Source organism: Rhinoraja longicauda, chromosome 20 (genome assembly GCF_053455715.1).
Source record: "Rhinoraja longicauda isolate Sanriku21f chromosome 20, sRhiLon1.1, whole genome shotgun sequence".
Taxonomy (NCBI): Eukaryota; Metazoa; Chordata; class Chondrichthyes; order Rajiformes; family Arhynchobatidae; genus Rhinoraja; species Rhinoraja longicauda.
In genome coordinates this window covers 20,764,933-20,788,438 of record NC_135972.1, presented here as the reverse complement: position 1 = coordinate 20,788,438, position 23,506 = coordinate 20,764,933, and the positions used below count along the sequence as shown (strand labels likewise).

The window sequence follows — 23,506 nt, the reverse complement described above, 5'->3', positions numbered from 1 at the left end:
CCCACTGAATTACTCCAGCACTTTGCGTTATTTTGTGTCAACCAGCATCTGCAGTTTCATGTTTCCACATGTTAACCTGCACACATTTTCTACTTTTTCCTTTTTATGAAAGCAAAACTGCTGGAAGTTTTTAACAAAAACTGAAAAAGTTGGAAAATGTCATGAAGTATCTGTGGAGTGACCGAAACTTAGTTTGAGGTTGATGATCTTTATTAACCTAAAACTGTTTCTCTCTTCATGGTTTAACTTCTTATTCAGTCCTCATTCAGTGGCAACAAGTAATCTTGTACACTATTGAGGCTTCTCCCCCCCATCTCAGCACTGAGGATCTCACCTCTTTATTTAATATCACTTGCTCTTCCATCCTGGATTCTATCGCTCCCCTTAAATTGAAAAAGCCTAAGCCCAAAGGTCAGCCTTGGCTCAATGACACCACCAAAGCCCTAAGAAGGGAGTGCAGAAAATCAGAACGGAGGTGGAAATGTGACAAGCTTCAAATTTCCTTCGAAATTCTGAGAAACAATCTTCTCAAATACCAGGAAGCAGTAAAGTCTGCTAGAGCACAATACTTCTCCGACCTTATCTCCAAAAACTCTCATAACTCCAAGGTCCTATTTAGCACAATTACCTCTGTCATATGTCCCGCCCCCAGTACCAGCTTAGTTGGGTCCCCTGCTAAGTGCGAAGAATTCGCTAAATGTTTCACCAGCAAAGTTGAGAACATTAGAATGAACATTTCCCCTCCCACCCGTGACCTAGCTGTCTCACTAGTCTGTTCATCTAAATTGGACTGTTTCCAACCTGTCACTCTATCCTCCCTTACAAAGCTTGTCTCCGCTATGAAACCTGCAACCTGCCCCCTTGATCCTGCCCCCACTGCCCTTCTGAAGGATGTCATTGCAATAGCCGGTCCCAGCATCCTCTCTATTATCAACAGTTCTCTGGCCACTGGCACTGTTCCAACCTGTTTCAAGCACGCGGTGGTCCAGCCCCTACTGAAAAAACCTAACCTAGACCCCACCTTGCCTAGCAACTACAGACCCATTTCCAAACTGCCATTCCTGTCAAAAGTCCTTGAAAAGGCAATTCTAAACCAATTAGTGCCCTACTTACACAAAAACACCATTCTGGAAAGTTTCCAGTCAGGTTTCAGAGCCCACCACAGCACAGAGTTGAAGGTACACAACGACCTGCTTCTCGCCATCGACACCGGCGACTGTGCAATCCTGCTCCTTCTCGACCTCAGCGCAGCGTTCGATACAGTGGACCACACCATCCTTATTGACCGTCTCCGGTACGCGGTTGGCATTGATGGCACTGCCCTGAGCTGGTTCGTTTCCTACCTCAAAGATAGGAGTTTCGCCATCAACATAGGCAGTTATTCCTCTGCTCCAGCTAGCCTCTCCTGCGGAGTTCCACAAGGCTCCATCCTAGGCCCCATTCTCTTCTCTCTATACATGCTCTCCCTTGGCCAAATCATTCAAAGGCACGGCATTTCTTTCCACTGCTATGCCGATGACACTCAGCTTTACCTCCCCCTGAAACCCAACAACCAGTCAAATTTAAACAGCCTATTACACTGCCTTGAGGACATAAAATGTTGGATGGCACAGAACTTCCTCCAATTAAACGAGAGCAAGTCTGAGGTCATCCTATTCGGCCCCCCTGACTCCATCAAATCGATAACAGGCAGTCTTGGAAGCCTATCCTGCCTAGTCAAACTGCATGTCAAAAACCTTGGCGTGATATTTGACTCTGCATTAAAATTTGACAAGCAAGTCAACGCTGTGGTAAAAGCCAGCTTCTTCCAACTTCGTACCATAGCTAAAATCAAACCTTTCCTCCAATTCGACGACACTGAAAAAATCATTCACGCTTTCATTTCCTCCCGCCTAGACTACTGCAACTCCCTATACACTGGGATCAGCCAATCTTCCCTGTCCCACTTGCAACTGGTCCAAAACGCCGCAGCGAGACTCCTGACGGGTACCCGTAAAAGGGACCCCATCACGCCGATTCTGGCCTCTCTCCACTGGCTCCCTGTACGGTACAGAATCAACTTCAAACTCCTCCTATTCACATATAAAGCCCTAAATGGACTTCGGTTTAAACCAGCATCTGCAGTTCCTTCCTATACAGTCTCTGAATAGTTTTGATCCAATAAAACGTGGTCAATTTTGTGCCAAGTTTTAATAGGTTCCAACACAATTTAGATGGTGTGTGCAGTTAGTAGCTTACTTTCTCTTTATTGTCGAGGGTGGACGAGAGTCGAGGGCTTGAGGCAGACCGCATCACCCCCGTGATGTCCCTCTCCTTCTGTGTCTCTTTGGAGGCACTGATCTCCGCCAACGCACCATAACTTCCAGTCTTCCGAAGCCCTGACCGCCACAAAGCTGGAGGTGCATCTTTCTTTTCTTCCTCCTCTTTCCTTTTCTTGTCTTCTTCTTTTGAATACTTAATAAACGGAGTAGCAAACTGTAAATCGGGAATGCAAATAGTAATGTGTTGAATCTCTCAGGATCTGGCTCTCAGCAAGACCACATGTAAAGGTCAGGGTTTGACAAAACAACAAATCAGTCTTTTTTTGTACTCGTACACCAGACCTGACAAGAATTTTAATCTTCAAGTTACAACATCACTTCCTGAAAATCTTCCCAATGTGTAACATTATCAATAAGACATTTTTCCAAAACACTCTTAACATACTGAGAAATCATGCAAGGTCAAGACCACATGAACATATCTGCAAAGAAATTATGTTCAGATGATTAACAGAGTTTCTAATTCAGCCATTCTCAATTCTGGAATAAGATTGTAGGAGAATTAACTAATTTACATTTTGGCTTTTGATACATCTTTACTTTGGGAATATAATCAATCGATTTCCCCGAGAGTCATTTCCAGACCCTATGATCAAACACTAAAAAATGGTCTATTTCTTTCACCAAGAAACAAATAATCCAAACCTTTATCCACTCAGTAAAAATGACAAACTGAAATCACCCAACACCACAACCAGATGAGGGAAAAAAAGCGTAAGATCGGATTACAAAGTGGTTTATTAACTCAAAGCTAATATTTAACTTTTCACAATAGTTAAAAATATAGGATACCAATTCCCCATTCTCCTGAAGGCAACAAATATTTTGATAGCTCTTACAAACTTGAAGGTTGTACTTCACTTTCTGTGCACGTCTAATGCTCGGAATGCAAGAACAAAATCACAGAAAGAGCCTCTTGGACCTACCCCGTCGTTCAATTTACTTTAGACTTTGGAGCTACAGCGTGGTAACAGGCCCTTCAGCCAACCGAGTCTGCACCGACCAGCAATCATTCTGTACAATAGAACTATCCTACACAATTTACAATATTTATTGAAACCAAACTAACCGGCAAACCTGTACGTCTTTGGGATGTAGGAAGAAACCAGAGCACCCAGAAGAAATCCACATGGTCACAGGGAGAACGTACAAACTCCGTACAGACAGCATCCATAGTCAAGATCGAACCTGGATCTCTGGCGCTATAAGGCAGCAACTCTGCTACTGCGCGACTGCACTGTCCCAATTGATCATGGCTGATCGGCGTCCAACTTCATCTCTGCCAATTCCCCAATCTTTCAAAAAAAAATCTCTCTTGAAATGCCTCCAATGATCTAGCCACCACAACACCTATGGGGCAGAGAACCTAGCAATTATGTTCGTGCTCTCTGAAAACGTCATTCTAACTACTTGATGGACTACAGCTACTGAAGAGCAATACCAAAACCTCCACCTCGACCTACCTGGAAACATATCCTTCTTCCTGCTCAAGGAGTAATTTCAAATCTTTACCCGCCTTTCTGCCTTGAATTCACTAAGAGATTGTTGAATAAACTATAATGGAGTAAATCAGTTTTATTTTATTTTATTTCCACCTGCTCTCAAATCAAAAATTTGCAAAGTATCAAGTAATATGACCCAGGAACTCCAGGATGGTCGGATAACATTAGTTTCCAAAATAGTGGTGGCATTTGCTCTGTGTGCAATACTGGGGGAAGGAGTTTGAAAGCCTCTATTGTTAAATTACAATATGTTTCCCTATTCTCTATATTTGTCCAGGAATAGTTCATGCACTGAGGCAGATTAAGACATTGCAACTAAACAATAGACAGAAGGAACATAAGTGCACACAAACCACACAAATTCTAGAATTTTGTTCTAGTATTCAAATATCAACACTACTTGTTTTAAAAGTAGTACATAGAAATGAGTGTCATCACAACATGCACCGTGAAACTGGATACTTCAGGTAAACGGGAACTTAACACAAAACACAAACCTCTGTGCACACAAGAGGCAGCTCACCATAACTTTTTCACCCTTTTGAGGCACAAGAACAATGCCAGTTTTACGCAAGCCCTGACGCCATGATGTCGGGTCTAATGGCTCCGTCACAGGCAAGACGGGAGAAATGGATTCATACTGAAGCCAATTAAAACAGAAAGCGCAATGAGAAATCTGCAAGGAGAAATGCTTAAGTGTGCACACGCCAAATGTGCACCCATCAGGAAAGAGAAGGACAAGAATGTCTACACTCTATGTTAATAAAATGGCGTTGAGTCTTACCACCTTGATTAAATCAAACACGGATCATAGCAAAAGGCACAGTATAGTATTTAATCAGATTCCACCTCTCAAGAGACGTTCCTAAGTATGTAGAAACAAGGAACTGCAGATGCTGGTGTACAAAAAAAAAAGCACTTAGTGCTGGAGTAGCTCAGCAGGTCAGGCAATATCTCTTACAAAAAAAAGACTGGAGTAATTCAGCAGGAGTAATTCTGCAGGTTACTTCAGCACCGTGTATTTTTGCCTAATTATGCATTATTTAAATATTTAAACTTTTAATTAAACCGTCTACTTTATGTATAAGTGTAACATGGTGCTGGAGTCATGTTGCAGATGTCGAGTACGATTAAACATGTGTTTAGTTTAGTTTAGTTCAGTAACACAGTGCGGAAACAGGCTCTCGGCCCACCAAGTGCGTGGTGACCAGCAATCACCCCGTACACTAACACTATCCTACACACACACACACTAGGGACAATTTACAATTCATAGAAGCCAATTGACCTAAAAGCCTGCACATATTTGGGATGTGGGAGTAATCCGAAGCATCGGGAGAAAATTCACGCGGTCACAGGGAGAACATACAATCTCTATACAGACAGCACCCGTAGTCAGAATCCAACCTGGGTCTCTAGCACTGTAAGGCAGCAATTCCACCGCTGCGCCACTGTGCCACACTCACGTTGGGTAGATGTAGAATCCGTTGGGCTTGACGGGAATACAAACAAACCTCCGTTAACTTGCAGCCTGGTGCCTTGATGTGAAGGCTTTCATCTCGGCGTTGGGCTCCACTTTCCCAGCAGTTAACCTTACCATTATTAGAGCTCAGCGGAATCATCCACTTTCTTCAAGTAGGGCCAGAGTTTGCAGCCGCCACAGCAGGGCGCAATCACACTCACCAGTATAATGGGGGGAAATCTGACAACTTGGGTCAGGCACGCAATTAAATGCGGATATTCACAAGCTGCTCTCGTTGACCGTGCTCTGACATATGGCACACTGTTGACAAATCTGTCAATATTCTCAGGTAATTATATATATTCTTCTTCGCTATAGACTTTGAAAATCGGAATTTATTGCACATTAACCAAATTCTTCATAGTTCATCATTCTTCATAATTCTTCAAGGCCTTAAATACTGCTTAAATACTGATTGGATTGTCCTGAGAGGCCAATTTTGTATTTATGAATTATCAATCTAGCATTTTAAAAAAACTAAGTACTTTTCATTTCAACAATATGAAGTCAATAATAGTTTAATTAATCTCATTGTTTATTTTACACATTTTGAAGCACTAAATTGAAAAAAGATGCTTATTACTTTCTGGCTTGCTATGCAATAATTCTTCAAGTTACTGGCCCTTTGAGTCTGTTTGATGAAAACACTGGTGCGAGACACAAGATCTCCCACACCCACGGAATGACTAGTCTCGTCTGAAAAGAAATTAAATACATATCAAAGAAATTAGGAGATCTTTGTGGGTACCCATCTTACCGCAACGAGAGGAGATCATCTGGTCCATTCCTGCAATCCCATTAATCTCACTCCTGTTTTAATTTCCTTGCATCTAGTATGTCATTCTCTCTTACATATATGCCCATCAATTCACATTTGATTATGTTTTGTCATTAACCGACATGAATGAATAATTTATGGCGGCCAATTATCCAACCAGTAATTCGTTGGGACGCGAAAGGTAGCCAGAACCTCTGGAAGAAACAGTCACAGAGAACATATGTAAACTTCACACAGGCAGCATCCAGGGTTAGGGTTAGTGTCATCACGCCACTAACTGTTGCATGACCAAGCTTCCTGTGTGTGAAAGCACCAACTGAAGGTGCTTGGAGAAGTTCTTCAGAAGTGTTTACATTTTGGCTTAACAGCTCAATTGGAACTCAGCATCCAACTTTCTCTTCTCTTTCAAACGTGCAGTCTTGCCATAACATGCACGTGGGAAAATAGCTGCCAACTTAATGAATAACTACTTTGATGGGAAACAGGAATCCACTACATAAATCAGTTGCCTCTTCATTTCTCTTTACCCTTACCTCTGTGCTCTAATCACTACAGACAGATAGAAGTTTAGAATTTATCACACCTTGCTTATTCATAAATGGAACAAATTATCAAGCGAGGAAAATCCTTCTGGTATTCCCCATGAATGCAATATCCTTGCACTAATGTACAATTAGCAACCTTCGCAAGTTCATTTAAACCTTAAGCTTTATATCTCCCATCAGAGCAAAACACAAAGAGCTAGAGGAACTCAGAGGGTCAGGCAGCATCTGTGGAGGGAATGGACAGACATTTCAGGTCGGGATCTGTTGTGTCTCCATTTTAATATTTTAATAATTTCTGGAATCTGGATTACATGCAAACTGATGAGATTCATTGAACGTGGAATATTGTCTGGCACGGCCATAGTGGACCAAAGGGCCAGCTCCTGTGCTGTAGTGTTCTATGTTGTATCTCTCATTAGAAGTTGAAACCCATTGCCATTTCACACCAGCAAGAGAGCAAGTGGCTGAGCTGGACTCCTAACTTTTTCAAATTTTCTGGCAACTTCACAAAAGCACATCCTTTCCAAATTCATTGAGACATTTAGATAGGCACCTAAATAGGCAAGACACAGAAGGATATGGACCTAGGCCAAGCCGACGGGATCAATGTATGGACAAAAGGTCAGTATGGTGGGTTGTGAGGCCAATTCTGTGCCACAAAACTCTACATCCCTCTTCCTCAATACCTTAAGATATCAATCTGAAAAATGCACCAATTAACCTATTGCAAATGTAACTGATTTGTAAATTAGAACCAGTCAATTCTAGAGAGTACTTCCTTGATCTCAAACACAAAAAAACATTTACAGGCAACAGATGCGCCAAGAAAACAATTTCCACCTTCGCTAATACTTTATAAGACCTGCTCTTTGATATAGATAGCTCAGCTTCAGAGTAGCTAGCTCATTTTCACCAGATACAAAAAAAATTACCACCTGCCTTTTGCTCAGAAAGCAAGGATGGCTTGCATTATGCCAAGAGATATCAGCCTGCTGGCTCTGCTCGAGAATCGACACAAAGAAGCTCTACAAATTTGACCAGGTTTCCACCTTCCTTTTATGAGACAGATAAGGAAAATCTGCAGTTATTAAGCAACATTCTCTACAAAAGGAGAAGTTCTGCACAGACTGGTGATATCACTTGCCCTCAATGAGGGTCTCATCCCTAATGCACATCTATATTAAAATGCACTCAGTGTACAGTAGTTGAGGTTTACTGCTGCACACATTAAAATGGAATACAGTTCTGTAGAAACTATCAGCATGCTTAATCCACAAAATAAATTCTCTCCAACATTCCATTTTGGAAATCAGTCTCCATTTGGAAAACGTTTTAGTTACTTTGTCAGAAGATTCTCAGGTATTTACATATTCATCTTCACTAAAAATTCTGAAAATCATAACTTTTATTGTACATTAATTGAATTGTAGATACTCAATTTCCTGAGCAGGATTAACCTGGCTCAATAAAAGATCTTCAATTAATCTAATTGCTTTAATGTGCAGACCCTCTGATCTGCCATTTCCTCTCTCTAACTTTGCCGATTGCAGCCAAGGCTTTGTCTACTTTCAGAAGCAAGGTCACTCAGTGCAGCGCTAGTTGTTTTATTTGGCAGAAGAACACGAGTTAATCCATGATCCAAATAGATGGCTCACTGAGAGAGAAATGCATTTTCCTGCACAAGTCTTCAACCCATCAAGTTTCACGTACAAAGAGCAATTTATTAAACATTGCATCAACTCACTCTGAAGAACATTCCATCAGTGACACAGTCAAATGTTAAACAACTTTCTCCCAGAATTTCCTTTGGTTAATAAATTATTTATTTCGCATTCTCATTCCAAATATTTGTATCCACTGCAACGAGTACTTTCAAATCCCTTGAGGATTCTGACGCTTTGAAATTTACTTCCTCCATCCAATGCTGCACCCTCTCTTTAACCAGGAAATAGTCGAGGCAGAGAACAATTTAATTGTCAGCATGCCCACATTCTTCTGCAGTCATTTGCACACAAAATTCTTTAGGATAGGACAGGAAATACAACTCGTCTTTGACCTAGGTGGCGTCATTTGCTGTACTTTGCAATTACCCGGCTCGTTATTATTTCATCCTGCCCAATAAATGTTTTTGAGTTATCAGATATATTAGTGATTCATTGGTGCCCCATGGATTAGTGCCCAAATCTAAGGCTGCGCACAATTCACTATTGCTTCCCCATACCTTTTTCACAGGTGATGTTGGTGTAACTTGACTGGTGTGTACAGTGGATGGGGCCACTGCTATGGTCTGTATACCTCCATTATTCACACGGTCACGGTTCACAATATTTACAGTTGCTGTTGGTTTGGATTTTTCTGAAAGAAAAATTAACTCATTAATTAAGATACTGAACAAACCCGAGGGAATAATTTACGTTTCCTGGGGAGTATCATTTTCTTAACAGATTAGAGCACTTTATAACATTTAACACTAAAACCACTGCTTCTGCTTGACAAGCACAGAGGACACCAACTGAAATCACCATCTGGAGCAGAAAAAACAGAACATTGGCTGACTACTGGGTTTAGTCCATGACTCTCGCTTGCGAAGCAGATTCAAACAGTTAGACTTCAAATGCTGGCTGCTGACTCCAACAGTTTAGCTTAGTTTGGAGGTACAGCATGGAAACAGGCCCTTGGGCCTAACAAGTCCGCTCTGACCACCAATCATCCGTACACTAGTTTCTATCCTATACATTAGGGACCATTTAGAAGCCAATTAGCCAACAAACCTGCAGGTCTTTGGAATGTGGGAGGAAACCAGAGCACCTAGAGCAAACCCACATGGTCACAGGGAGAACGTACAAACTCTGTATGGACAGCATACGTAGGTCTCAGGCGCTATAAGGCAACAGCTCTACTGCTGAACATCTGTGCTGCCTCAGTCTAGAATGAATAATCCCAGCAGTCTCACTCCATTTTCTGCCAGACTGAACATTTTACACAAAGCTGCTCCTTAATACCATTATTTAATATCATTAACTACCAGTGAAAAAATCCGACAATGTAAGGGTAGGTGCAGAAAGAATCTGACTCATCTAACTATGGGAGAGGTTGCTTGAAAACATGCCAAATAAAATAAAAGTGTTCCTCTTTACCATTAATGGACCTTGCTTTAAAAAAACTGCACATTGACAGTGGGGTGCCGCAAAGCTCAGTGTTGGGACCCCAGGTATTTAATATATATATTGACGATTTAGACAAAGGAACTAAATGTTACATTTGTAAGTTTGTGGATGACACAAAGCTGGGTGGCAGTGTGAGCTGCGAGGAGGATGCTATGAGGCTCCAGAGTGACTTGGATAGGTTGGGTGAGTGGGCAGATGCAGTCTAATGTGGATAAATGTGAGGTTATCCACTTTGGTGGCAAGAACAAGGCGGCAAATTATTATCTGAATGGTGTCAGATTAGGAAAAGGGTTGGGGAAACGAGACCTGGGCGTCCTTGTACATCAGTTACTAAAAGTAAGCATGCAGGTACAGCGGGCAGTGAAAAAAGCTAATGGCATGTTGGCCTTCATAGCAAGAGGATTTGAGTATAGGAGCAAGGAGGTCTTACTGCAGTTGTACAGGGCCCTGGTGATACCACACCTGGAGTATTGTGTGCAGTTTTGGTCTCCTAATTTGAGGAAGGACATTCTTGCTATTGAGGGAGTGCAGCGTAGGTTCACCAGGTTAATTCCCGGGATGGCAGGACTGACATATGATTAAAAAAATGGATCAACTGGGCTTTTTTTTCCACTGGAATTTAGAAGGATGAGGGAATCTTAGAGAAACATATAAAATTCTTAAGGGATTGGACAGGCTAGATGCAGGAAAAATGTTCGCAAAGTCGGGGGAGTCCAGAACCAGAGGTCACAGTGCAAGAATAAAGGGCGGGCCACTTAGGACAGAGATGAGGAAAAACCTTTTCAGCCAGAGAGTTGTGAATCTGTGGAATTCTCTGCAACAGAAGGCAGTGGAGACCAATTCACTGGATGTATTCAAGAGAGAGTTAGATATAGCTCTTCGGGCTAACGGAATCAAGGGATATGGGGAGAAAGGTACTGATTCGGGATGATCAGCCATGATCATATTGAATGGTGGTGCTAGCTCGAAGGGCCAAATGGCCTACTCCTGCACCTATTTTCTATGTTTCTAGCTATGTTAAAGAAAAGTACACCGATTTTCAGTAAAGATCTTAGACAATACTGCAATTTTTAAAAAGATTTAATTATTTTAACCAGTAAATTTATCAGAAACAATGTAAAAGCTAGTAGAGGGGTTACCTGTCTCTGCTTCTGACTCAGAGTCTTCCTCTTCCTCTTCTTCACTGGAACAACTGGAGTCATCCTTCTTCCCCTCCTCTTCCTCACCCGCCTTCTCCTGTTCCGGGGGTTCTGTGTGCCCTGTAATCTTCTGCTCATTCAGCAGGGTTTCTTTACTAGTGGAGCAGATAAGATGTAATAAAAATAAACTGCAGATTCTGGTTTTAACCAGAGATAGACACAAAGTGCTGGAGTAACTTAGCAGGTCAGGCAGCATCTCGGGAGAAAATGAATAGGTGATGTTTCAGGTCGGGGCCCTTTTTCAGATTGATTATAGAGGGGGTGATCTGGAAGCAAGAAAAGACCAGGACGAATGTCGCCCACCCTGATTTGTCCTGGTCTTTTTTTGCTTCCGGTACCCAACCCTCCTACAATCAGTGTGAAGAAGGGTCCCGACTCAAAACGTCACCTATCCATTTTCTCCAGAGATGCTGCCTAACCCGCTAATTTGCTCCAGCACTTTGTGTCTGTCTCAGGGTTTCTTTACTGTTAGATTAATTTCAACAAGATTTAAACCAATCCATTTGAAATCTTAGCATATCCATCATAATCTTGTTTGAAAGCAAATTCAGGCAACTAAATTTTACATCCAAACTGATGAAACTTAATTGCAGCTTATACTACTGATTTTGCATGCTTACTTACGTTTTGATGGGCTTTAATTGTTGAATGTTTTCCATTGTTGCGGTTGTTTCGATCAATGGAGATTTGTTTGCTTGCTTTTCACTGATGAGCTGTGGGGACAAATGACATTTAAAAAAAATGTAACCAGAGTTAGATGAAATATTACATAAATTTAAAATAATTGAAAACCTAGTACACTGACCAAGTGGAGAATTAAAAACGATCAAAATGTTTCCTATCATTGGAAGTAACAGGTATACTATATAGGTAAGAGCATGAATGCAGAGTTAAAAGACAGGCATAGGTTTAGGTTTTGCTGGGACATCATACAAAGAGTCATCACTGAAATGGCCCTTCGACCCACCAAGTCTGCACCAACCAGCAAAGTGAAGATCCCTTGCACATTCCAGAAACTTACCAAATTCTGTTTCTTTTGCAATTCTTCCAAGTATCCAAGAATGTCTTCATCGGCCACATCAAATGCTGTCTGACCCTGTGGATAAAATTCATACCTCAGAAGGAGTCACAAGTACCGAACATTAAAGAGTGTTTATGTCCATAAAACCAAAGGGCTTGAAAAAATAAAGCAACGTGTCTGCAGCTTTCCCAAGCACACTTGCTGAGCAACTCTGAGGCTCTTATAGGCACAGGGGATAGACAGACAATTGTTTTGTGATTGACCAAAACTGACTTTCCAGTCTAATATACAAAACCAAGCTTTGAAATTCCTTGGCCTCACTCACTAAATCATAACCCAAGCATCAATGACAGGGCAACTTAAGACTCGTGGCTGCTCGATTACCAAAAGCTGCAATTATTTCAAGGGTGCATTCAAACTCTGTAAAGCAAGCAACCCCTTTGAGGCCAGTAATGCCAAATACCCTCACTCTTTTTCTTATCCAGATTTACAAACATGTAAGACTCATGGAGAAAAATATTGAAACCTTTGCTGTCAAATTCCACATCTGAACTTTGACAAACCAATTTTAGCATGTCTCAAAGACATGAAATGATGATCAAGATTGTACTTAGACAAAATGTTTTTCTTGCAAGGAAAGAAACGCCAACAAACAGAATCAAAGTAAGGTGTAATGTTTCCCAACAACTACGTTTTAGAAAATAATATCAAGTGAAACATCAAACATGAAATACAACAGTAATAATGGATTAAGTGATTACTGGAATTAATGCACTCATTATCTTTAAAGGCTGAGCCTACTGAGAGAAGGATAAATCATCTGCCACAACACAGCCTCACATCAAGATAATGCAGAGACAAATGTGGTCTTGTTACTGCATGAGCCACATCCTTCAGAAATATGCCAGGCACAAAATTTGAAATGGGCCAAGTTACCTTCGTTAGACTAATCTGCCACAACTGCACAGTTAGGACAGCACAGTGGTACAGCTGATAGTGCTGCTGCCTCACAGTGCCACAGACCCAGGTTCGATCCTGACCTTGGATGCTGTCTGTGCGAAGTTTGCACGTTCTCCCTGTGGCCAAGAGTAATTCCTCTGGATGCTTCAGTTACCTTAAACCCGTAGTGTGCAGGGAATGGATGGGAAAGTGGGATAACATAGAACTAATGTGAATGGGTGATAGTAGTCGGTGTGGACTCAGTTGGCCAAGGGCCTGGTTTTAGTGTTGTATCTCTGATAAACTAAAAACAAATATCCAAAACAGATTTCGCTTGGGCAGCTTACACCCCAGCGGTATGAACATTGATTTCTCTAACTTTAGATAGTTCCTCTGTCCCTCTTTCCCCTCCCCCTTTCTCCCACTGTCTTCCTGTCTCCAACTACATCCTTTCTTTGACCCGCCCCCTCCCCTGACATCAGTCTGAAGAAAGGTCTCGACCCGAAACGTCACCCATTCCTTCTCTCCTGAGATGCTGCCTGACCCGCTGAGTTACTCCAGCATTTTGTGATATATCCAAAACAACTCTCAGTATCTCAAAGAAAATGAAGGTGAAAAATGCTCAAGGGTTTCCAAATGTTGGAATAAAGCCTTCTGGAAAGGCTTACATAAGAATGCATTCTTTTTTTTTTCAGAATTAAAACATTAATTCATTTAAATCCTTTCATTCCTGTGATGTAAAAAACAAACTATATCAGAAAATTAACATGTTACAAACCACTTTGTTGATCATCTCCATATCACAGAAGCTTTCTACGAGGATTCGGCAAGTTTCCTCTTTGCCCCAGTGCGCCGCAGCATGAAGGGGGGTCCAGCCATCATAATCCTTGATATTTACATCATAACCTGCTTGGATGAGAAGTCTGGGTAGGGGAAATAAAGAGTCAGTTACAGAAAAAATCCCAGAGGCAAAGTTACTTTCTCACCATGAACACAGGTCATCCCAGTGTTACAGGGGGATTTGTCTTCCTTGAAAATGGTTCACGACGCGACTGCCCACAATGCAAAGCTGCATCATCTGTGCATGTGTCAAGAAACCCGAGTTGATGTAGTATTTATTTACGGAGACACAAGGAACTGCAGATGCTAGTTTACAAAAAAGACACAAAGTGATGGGGTAACTCAGTAGGTCAGGCAGCATCTCTGGTGAACATGGATAGGCAAAGAGTCTAACCTGAAACATCACCTATCCATGATCTCCAGAGATGCTGCCCGACCCATTGAGTTACTTTAGCACTTTGTAGTATTTTTTACTACTTTTTCACATATTTCAAGCACTTGAATTTTAATCCATATCTCAATTTTTTGGGAAGTGAGTTGTGAATGTTATGTAAGGTCAAATTTCCATTACCCAGAGCACCATAATGTAGGGCCATCATCTGTATAGATTTTTAAACAAAGTGCTAGCAAAAATCAAAACTCAGCCAAAATGCAATTCTATAGGTGCTACACTTGATAGAAGCATTTAGTGACATTAAAATTATTTTTTAACCATTCCAATCCATTAGATTATAAATAAAAATGGAGCAGTTTTACATACGTACTTCAAGACTTCGGAGTAGCCTTTAGCTGCAGCTACATGAAGGGCAGTTCCCCCGGATTTTGGATGCCTGCTGTCATTTATTTGCCCACTATTTAACCACTGCCTGGCATCACGGAGCATTATTCGTTCTTCTTCTTTCCGAGCTGCCTCTATATCCACACCTGAACAAAATTGGTTCAAAGATCAAGTTAAACCAAAAGACAGGTATGTTTCCACAGATTTTATATCCAACATTAAGCATCAGTACATTTTTAAGAAAAACATAAAATGCTGGTAGGAATTTAGTCAAGCACCATCTGAAGAAAGAAAAAAGGCTTTATATTTCAAAAATAAACAATATTCATTAAAAAATGTCATCCAGTCTATGCATTTGTGGTATCAAGTTAACAGTCTATGTACAAATCATCAACACCACTTTAGTAGACTCTGAGTGATATACCCATTAAGTGCTTGCAGGGATGTTAGTTCTATTGAGTTACCCCAGCACTTTGTGTCTTGTTTTGTAAAACAGAATCCGTAGTTATTTGTATTCTCAAGTCTAAATAGTTCTTAAATTTTGTGAAAATCCCTCCTCTAACACTAGGTTAATTCCCGGAATGGCGGGACTGTCGTATGTTGAAAGGCTGGAGCAATTAGGCTTGTATACACTGGAATTTAGAAGGATGAGGGGGGATCTTATTGAAACATACAAGACGTACAGGTTAATTGGCTGGGTAAATGTAGGTTAATTGGCTGGGTAAATGTAAATGTAAAAATTGTCCCTAGTGGGTGTAGGATAGTGTTAATGTACGGGGATCGCTGGGCGGCACGGACTTGGAGGGCCGAAAAGGCCTGTTTCCGGCTGTAGATATATGATATGATATGATAATTAGGGGATTGGACACATTAGAGGCAGGAAACATGTTCCCAATGTTGGGGGAGTCCAGAACAAGGGGCCACAGTTTAAGAATAAGGGGTAGGCCATTTAGAACGGAGATGAGGAAGAACTTTTTCAGTCAGAGAGTGGTGAAGGTGTGGAATTCTCTGCCTCAGAAGGCAGTGGAGGCCAGTTCGTTGGATGCTTTCAAGAGAGAGCTGGATAGAGTTCTTAAGGATAGCGGAGTGAGGGGGTATGGGGAGAAGGCAGGAACGGGGTACTGATTGAGAGTGATCAGCCATGATCGCATTGAATGGCGGTGCTGGCTCGAAGGGCTGAATGGCCTCCTCCTGCACCTATTGTCTATTATACATGCAGTGTGGTCTGGACTCCTGAGGAAAATGTCCTTTCTCATTTACCTTCTAAACCTCTTGCTTCCCTCCCAACCAAGAAGTAGAAGCCAGAGTGGGTAACTTTGCCCCTCAACCCTGCTCCACGATTCAATAAAATCATGGCTAATCTGGCACCAACCTCTCTGGAGAAAAATGGCTGACATTTCGGGTCGGAACCTGAAGCATTCCGACCCAAAACATAATCTATTCTTTTTCTCCCGAGGTGCTGCCTGACCTGTTGAGTTACTCCAGCATTTTGTGTCTATCTCCAACTTGATCTTTCAGTTTGCCGATGATACCACTGTTCTCAGCCTAATCTGCAAAAATGTTGAGATAAAGGACAGGAAACTGATTGAGGACTTACTATCATGGTGTTAAGAAAATAACCTAACCCTTAATGTCAGCATAACAAAGCAGTTGGTTATTGACCAAAGGAAGTGAGGAGGGACCACAATCCTGTCCTAACCAACGGACGTGATGTAGAGAAGATCGACAGCTTCAAGATCGTTGAGATCCACAATTCTGGGAGAACACATGGGAAAAGAGGGTTAGGAGGCAGAGTGTCAGACTCATGTTTTTTTTCAGCAGAATTTTCAAAAAGGTCTTTTCAATGGCTCTTTATTTTTGTACGACAAACTAAAGATACTAAAGGCTGTGTGTAACATGATTTAAAAGAGTATCCTTGCATAAATGTCATTGGAACATGCTTGCCAATTTCAATGACGTCCCATGGTGAAACTAGACTGCTCTTATGAGACAACGGTGCCTGATTACTGCAGGGAAGTCACACGGAAACAGATTTCTTTTCTGCGGCTTAAAAGTTTCCAAATTAGTTTTTAAGTGATTCTCCAGTTCCCAATCGATCACGTTTTAACCAATTAGACCAGCATAATGGATTAGTGTTCCCTAATTCATCAATCAATTTATAACTATTTAATGGTAATGAAACATGCGTTATAGCAGAACTATTTGTATTTGCTTCTCTCAAACTTCTTCAGGTGTGCCAAAGAAAGTATTCTGATGGAATGCATCTCAGCAACTGTTGATGTAATTTACTATGAAAGTAATAGAATCTATTATTGAAGGAGAATATCATAGTGTCATTTTACAAGGTCATCATAATCTTTATCAATATAGCAAAAGACTACCGAAACAAACCAAAATCTTAGCTCAGAAAATGAGAAAATCCATCAAAGGCAGCAGCTGATCCTGAGATACCACCTTCTCTCAGTCATTCTCACAGTATCATCCTTGGGTTGGTGACACAACTTTCAGCCACGTCACAAAGTTGTGAATCCATGCTCGCACCAGGGACTTTATAGCACAGAACTCAAGCTGGCAAAACAGAGCAACAATGATGAAGTGTGCACTGTCTGGCCCACAATGGTGTGACATGAAGGTCATCTGCTTGCTGCAGTGAATGTGAAGGATTTCTACACGATGGAATTTTCCCGAGCAAGCTAGCCAACTTTATCTGTCAACCGACATAACTTTCACGTTCACCTCTTTCTTGTGGCAGGTTGGTTGCCACATTCCCTCTGTCACAACTTCGATGACACTACCTGGCAAGTTCACTAGTTCGAACCACACAATGAACCTTTTAATCTAATCTCAGTCTACAAGAAAGACACCATTACTCATAACAGCAGAGTGCTCAGCAAAAACAGCCTGCAGCTCTCTGCACAGTTAAGGAACATTTACTTAGTGCCTTTACCATAGCTATAATTCAGATCAGTAATCTTAAATTAGGGAGCAAGGCTTGGCAGGGCAAATTTGATCTTAAGTACAAAATATTGAACCAGTGTGACAGAGCCCGATTTCAAAAGAAACAGCACCATCTCAGAATTAGGTCACTTTAAAAACGAACGTATGCTTTATTAACAAATCATTAACTTTTAAGAATCACATATATACACTTGAAAATATCCTAAAGAAGTGTCCACGCCAGCAGGAATACACCGACTTAACTTCAAATACACCCTGTGGCAAAGCATTCATACCCAACCAGTTCTAACATACAAAATTAATTGTTGACAGCTCCGTCACAGAGAATATGAGAATATAGGAACATAAAAACATTTCCAAAGGTCAGTGGAAATCATCATATATGATTCAAGGTTCAAGTTTCTCTTCATACCATTACTAGGTAGTCAACCATGCCATCTTATCAAATTCATAATGCTTTCCGCTTAATGACCTCTGTACAATCAAATTCCTAAAATTGAAGACGTTATTTGATCTGTCCAAGTAACATTGTACAAAGTATTTATTTTTTATTCTGTGCCCCTAATTCTATAACCAAAAAATCCACTTGATCTTGCACAACAAACAACATTCATAACAGTTTAAGGCATTCGCTTCCAAGCCTCGGTTCAGGCTCTTTCCCACTCGCCCCCCATCTCCAATTCTTTTTCCCTTCTCCTCTAAATCAAAATGGCAAGAGCAATAATCTTGATGGATTCATCCATGCAAGGGTATTCTTAAAAATATGACTGTTAATAAGCACGTTTGGAAGACATCTGATCAAATCTTTGGTGGATTAAGGGAAGGTATAATCAGAGACAAATATACCCTTCGGATAGTTAAGTGCAGCATTCCTGTCTTATTATATTCATGGGGCTTTTTTCATTTTAAAAGTTTGGGTTATCCCGGAGCTTAAAAAACCCCAAAGAATAACCAGCAGAGGGCAGTATTGTATACTATACAGGTCTCAGGCACGATAACAACTTCATACCACAAAGTGCTAGTTACTGACACTAATTTAGATTCGTACAAGTTTTTATGTTTTTGATATTAAATCGCTAATTAAGACTCAAGAGCCATATTTCTTAGGCCATATTCCTTAAACACCTCTAATGGCTTAAAAGGCTTAAGAAGTTCGGCATATCCCCAACAACTTTCACTAACTTCAACGACTATTGACTATTGAGATGCGCAGTAGGAAACATTTTATCGGGATGCATTACAGCATGGTTTGGGAACAGTTCCATCCAGGATCGCAAGAAATTGCAGAAAATTGTGGACACAGCCCAGCCCAACACACAAACCAACCTCTCTTCCATTGACTCGATTTATACCTCACGCTACCTCGGCAATGCCACCAGCATAATCAAGGACAGGCTGCACCCCGACTGCACCTTGGTAACTCCCTCTTCTCCCCTCTCCCATCAGATTATTAAGGGGTTGGACACGTTAGAGGCAGGAAAAATGTTCCCAATGTTGGGGGAGTCCAGAACAAGGGGCCACAGTTTAAGAATAAGGGGTAGGCCATTTAGAACTGAGATTAGGAAACATTAATATAGCTGGGTTGTCAGCTGCCCAAGTGAAATATGAATGTGTTCCATCTTTTAGGATATTTCTTAACAAAAGACCGTCCATGACAGTGCATTACCATCGGATTGGTTTCTAAATTCTGCTCATAAAATGGTTACCACAAAAATGTTTCTTTATTTCAATCCAAGTTATTGAAAATACTCTGGTCAACATGAGTTTCAGCCTGCCTCTGATTAATTAACTTGTACCTTGAGCAGTGAAAACCACTGCCAATGACAACTTAATTTTAGATGCAGAGTACTTCCTATTCTCTTCTTGTTCTTACAATATTAATCTGCTGATCAATTCTAAGATTAGTTTAGTGACCAATTTAGAAATCGTGTGCAAAATTTATTGCAGATGGCTACAGAGCCATGGACAGCCTAGCCATTAGCCTTCTACTCTAAAGTCACAAGTTAAAATCCCAACATGGCAAGCTGTAAAATTGAGTAGAATAAATCCAGTTATTTGAAGACTGGCACCAGGAAATGGACAAAGAAAATTAATGAATTATCCTGAAATTCCTGTCTGACTCAAAGATGTCCATCATAGATAACTATCTGGCCTTCCTGCACCTCAGTACCAACACTTCCCTGCATTAAACATTAGCGGACTTCAGTTTTGGACTTACCTGGATCAAAATCAAGTTAAAGGATTAAAGTGAATTGTGGAGTGTTAAACTTTCTCCTCTCACTTGACAAAGGGTAAAAATAGACTTAGAACAATTTGAGCAGGAATTGGAGTTTCATTGTTGATTTTCTTTTATTTGCATAATGACCAAATTACCAATTCAAATATTTACAAACAGCTCAACTTAGAAGGCATTTGGACAGTTTCTTGGGTAAGAAAGGCATGGCAAGGTACAGGCCCATTGCAGGTAAATGTGATTGCTGTTGTTAGACTTCACTGTCGTCACAGACGAGGTGGGCCAAAAGGACAGTTGCTGTGCTGTACAAACTTCTATAGACCCTCAATGAATCATGATGATTCTATTTAGTAAAACTTAATTGGACACCATGGACGCAATTCATCACCAAGTGTTGTCACAACATAAAGAACAGGTAAACAGAAAAACACAAGCCCTATCTATCCATCTGAAAGGCACCACCCAGCCATTCCATAATTTATGTGTAGGGAGGAACTGCAGACGCTGGTTTATACCCAAGATAGACATAAAATGCTGGAGCAAAAACTCAGTGGGTCAGGCATAGGTGATGTTTCGGGTTGGAGTTCTTCTTTCTTTGTCTGAAGAAGGGTTCCAACTCGAAATGTCACCTATTCTTTTTCTCCAGAGATGTTGTCTGACCCACTGTTACTCCAGCACTTTGAGTCTATCATTGCACAATTTAAAAAGCCCCTTGTTATCTGAAGAAACGGCCCACTGGAAAAAGAGTACCAAAAGGGTGTCAGAGTGTGTGCAGCGGGTAGAGCTGATGCCTAACAACACCTAGTAAAATGAGGGGAATTGTGTGACTTATGACAGGGAATGAATAAATGCGTTAGCCAAAATTAAATGGCGAATCTAGATCAAATTTTGCCACGCCCAAAGCTGATTTTTGTGGTCGAGGGAAAAGATTTTTTGTTGTTATAATGTTGGTGGATGCAGAAATAAGAACTCCAGTAACTGGGGTTGCTTTCAATAGAACATAGTTAAAGGAGAGGTTGATTGAAATTACGATGGATAGGCAGAAATATATAATTAACTGGGGCCCAATTAACAGGCATTGTGAAAGAAAAGTTGTTGATATTCTGTCAAAGGCAAGAGATTCAGTACTTTGCTCCAAGTGATGCATTTTTTTTGGAGAGTGAGCAATGGCAAGCTCATTTGCCAGAGTTACGTATTGCCCAAAGCAGGGAGGTCTGAAGAAGGGTCTCGACTCGAAACGTCACCCATTCCTTCTCTCCAGAGATGCTGCCTGTCCCGCTGAGTTACTCCAGCATTTTGTGTCTAACTACACCAATATTTATGGACATATTTGTTGGAAGGCTGAACACGATGAAGTGTCAGGGCAGGAGCACTGAGGTTCATCGTTCAAGTGGGACATAAGTAGCAACACATCTGCTTAGGAACAAAAGACCTGCCTTGCACCACAGTTTTAATGTAAGCTGGGGAATGTATTTAATGGACCAAATTCCTCATGATATTCTTGTTTTCCAAGGAAGCTAAAGAACAAGGGAGTGAAGTAAATTCCAACCATAGAATTGTCGACATAGCACAGTAAGGGCCCTTCGGCCCAACTCATTCATTCTGACCATGATATCTTTCTACGCTGATCCCAAAGGCAATACGGGCTGAAAAGATGAAGTGCGAGGGGAAGCTGGCCAAGAATATAAAGAAGGACAATAAAAGCTTCTTTAGATATATTAAGAGAAAAAGAGTAGCAAAGTCAAATATGGGTCCCTTGAAGGCAGACAAGGTTGAAATTATTATGGGTAACAAGGAAATGGCAGAAGAGTTGAACAGGTACTTTGGATCTGTCTTCACTAAGAAAGATACAAACAATCTCCCAGATGTACTAGAGGTCAGAGAATCTGGGGGGATAGAGGAACTGAAAGAAATTTGCATTAGGCGAGAAATAGTATTGGGTAGACTGGTGGGGCTGAAGGTTGATAAATCCCCAGGGCCTGATGGTCTGCATCCCAGGGTACTCAGGGAGGTAGCTCTAGAAATAGTGGACGCATTGGTGATCATTTTCCAATGTTCAATAGATTCAGGATCAGTTCCTGTGGATTGTAGGATAGCTAATGTTATCCCACTTTTCAAGAAAGGAGCGAGAGAGAGAAAACGGGGAATTACAAACCAGTGGTGGGGAAGATGCTTGAGTCAATTGTCCACATCAGTGGTGGGGAAGATGCTTGAGTCAATTATTAAAGAGGTAATAACGGTGCATTTGGATAGCAGTAAAAGGATAAGTCCAAGTCAGCATGGATTTATGAACGGGAAATCATGCTTGACTAATCTTCTGGAATTTTTTGATGATGTGACAAGTAAAATGGATGAAGGGGAGCCAGTGGATGTAGTGTATCTATACTTTCAGAAAGCCTTTGAGAAGGTCCCACACGGGAGATTGGTGAGCAAAATTAGAGCACATGGTATTGGGGATAGGGTGTTGACATGGATAGAGAATTGGTTGGCAGACAGGAAGCAAAGAGTAGGAGTAAACGGGTCCTTTTCAGAATGGCAGGCAGTGGCGAGTGGAGTGCCGCAAGGCTCAGTGTTGGGTAGGCAACTGTTTACCATATATAATAATGATTTGGATGAAGGAATTAGAAGTAACACTAGCAAGTTTGCAGATGACACAAAGCAGGGTGGCAGTGTGAACTGCAAAGAGGATGTTAGGAGGTTGCAGGATGACCTGGACAGGTTGAGTGAGTGTGCAGATGCGTGGCAGATGCAGTATAATATAGATAAACGTGAAGTTATCCACTTTGGTGGCAAAAACAAGGAGGCAGATTATTATCTCAATGGTGTCAGGTTAGGTAAGGGGAAAGTGCAGCGAGACCTGGGTGTCCTTGTAAACCAGTCACTGAAAGTTGGCTTGCAGGTACAGCAGGCAGTGAAGAAAGCTAATGGCATGTAGGCCTTCATAACGAGAGGACTTCAGTATAGGAGTAAAGAGGTTGTTCTGCAGTTGTATAGGGCCCTGGTAAGACCACATCTGGAATATTGTGTACAGTTTTGGTCTCCTAATTTGAGGAAGGACATCCTTGTAATTGAAGCAGTGCAGCGGAGGTTCATGAGATTGATCCCTGGGATGGCGGGACTGTCATATGAGGAAAGATTGAAAAGATTAGGCTTGTATTCACTGGAGTTTAGAAGGGTGAGAGGGGATGTTATAGAAACATATAAAATTATAAAAGGACCGGACCAGCTAGATGCAGGAAAAATGTTCCTGATGTTGGGGGAGTCCAAGAACCAGGAGCCATACTCTTAGAATTAAGGGGAGGCCATTTAAAACTGAGGTGAGAAGGAACTTTTTCACCCAGAGAGTTGTGAATTTGTGGAATTCTCTGCCACAGGGGGCAGTGGAGGCCAAATCACTGGATGAATTTAAGAGAGCTAGATAGAACTCCGGGGGCTAGTGTAATCAATGGATATGGGGAGAAGTTGGGCACAGGTTACTGATTGTGGATGATCAGCCATGATCACAATGAATAGTGGTGCTGGCTCAAAGGGCCAAATGGCCTCTTCCTGCACCTATTTTCTATGTTTCTAAAAACATAGAAAACATTGCAATTCATGCTTCAGAAACTTCCCAAATGTTGAGAAGCTCAAAATCTGGCAAAAATTTAAAAATTACAACAAATCACAGCAGAATTAAATGTAATTGATGCAGATCCCAAAAGAA

The 23,506-nt window shown here is 41.2% G+C and overlaps 1 protein-coding gene across 12 annotated transcripts in view; it reads right to left on the bottom strand.

Moving 5' to 3' along the window:
• Positions 1–23,506, bottom strand: part of ppp1r12a (protein phosphatase 1, regulatory subunit 12A) — a 117,707-nt gene that overhangs the window by 47,333 nt on the left and 46,868 nt on the right. For 6 of the 12 annotated variants that reach the window (XM_078417134.1, XM_078417133.1, XM_078417137.1 and 3 more), the window contains exons 4-11: positions 14,599–14,758; positions 13,773–13,917; positions 12,056–12,130; positions 11,659–11,747; positions 10,975–11,129; positions 8,890–9,023; positions 4,347–4,463; positions 2,239–2,475 (exon numbers count right to left, since the gene is read on the bottom strand). In XM_078417134.1, coding sequence (XP_078273260.1) covers positions 2,239–2,475; positions 4,347–4,463; positions 8,890–9,023; positions 10,975–11,129; positions 11,659–11,747; positions 12,056–12,130; positions 13,773–13,917; positions 14,599–14,758 — 1,112 coding nt within the window. The remainder of the gene's footprint in view (positions 1–2,238; positions 2,476–4,346; positions 4,464–8,889; positions 9,024–10,974; positions 11,130–11,658; positions 11,748–12,055; positions 12,131–13,772; positions 13,918–14,598; positions 14,759–23,506) is intronic. The other 6 variants (XM_078417138.1, XM_078417144.1, XM_078417141.1 and 3 more) reach the window with 4 other exon arrangements.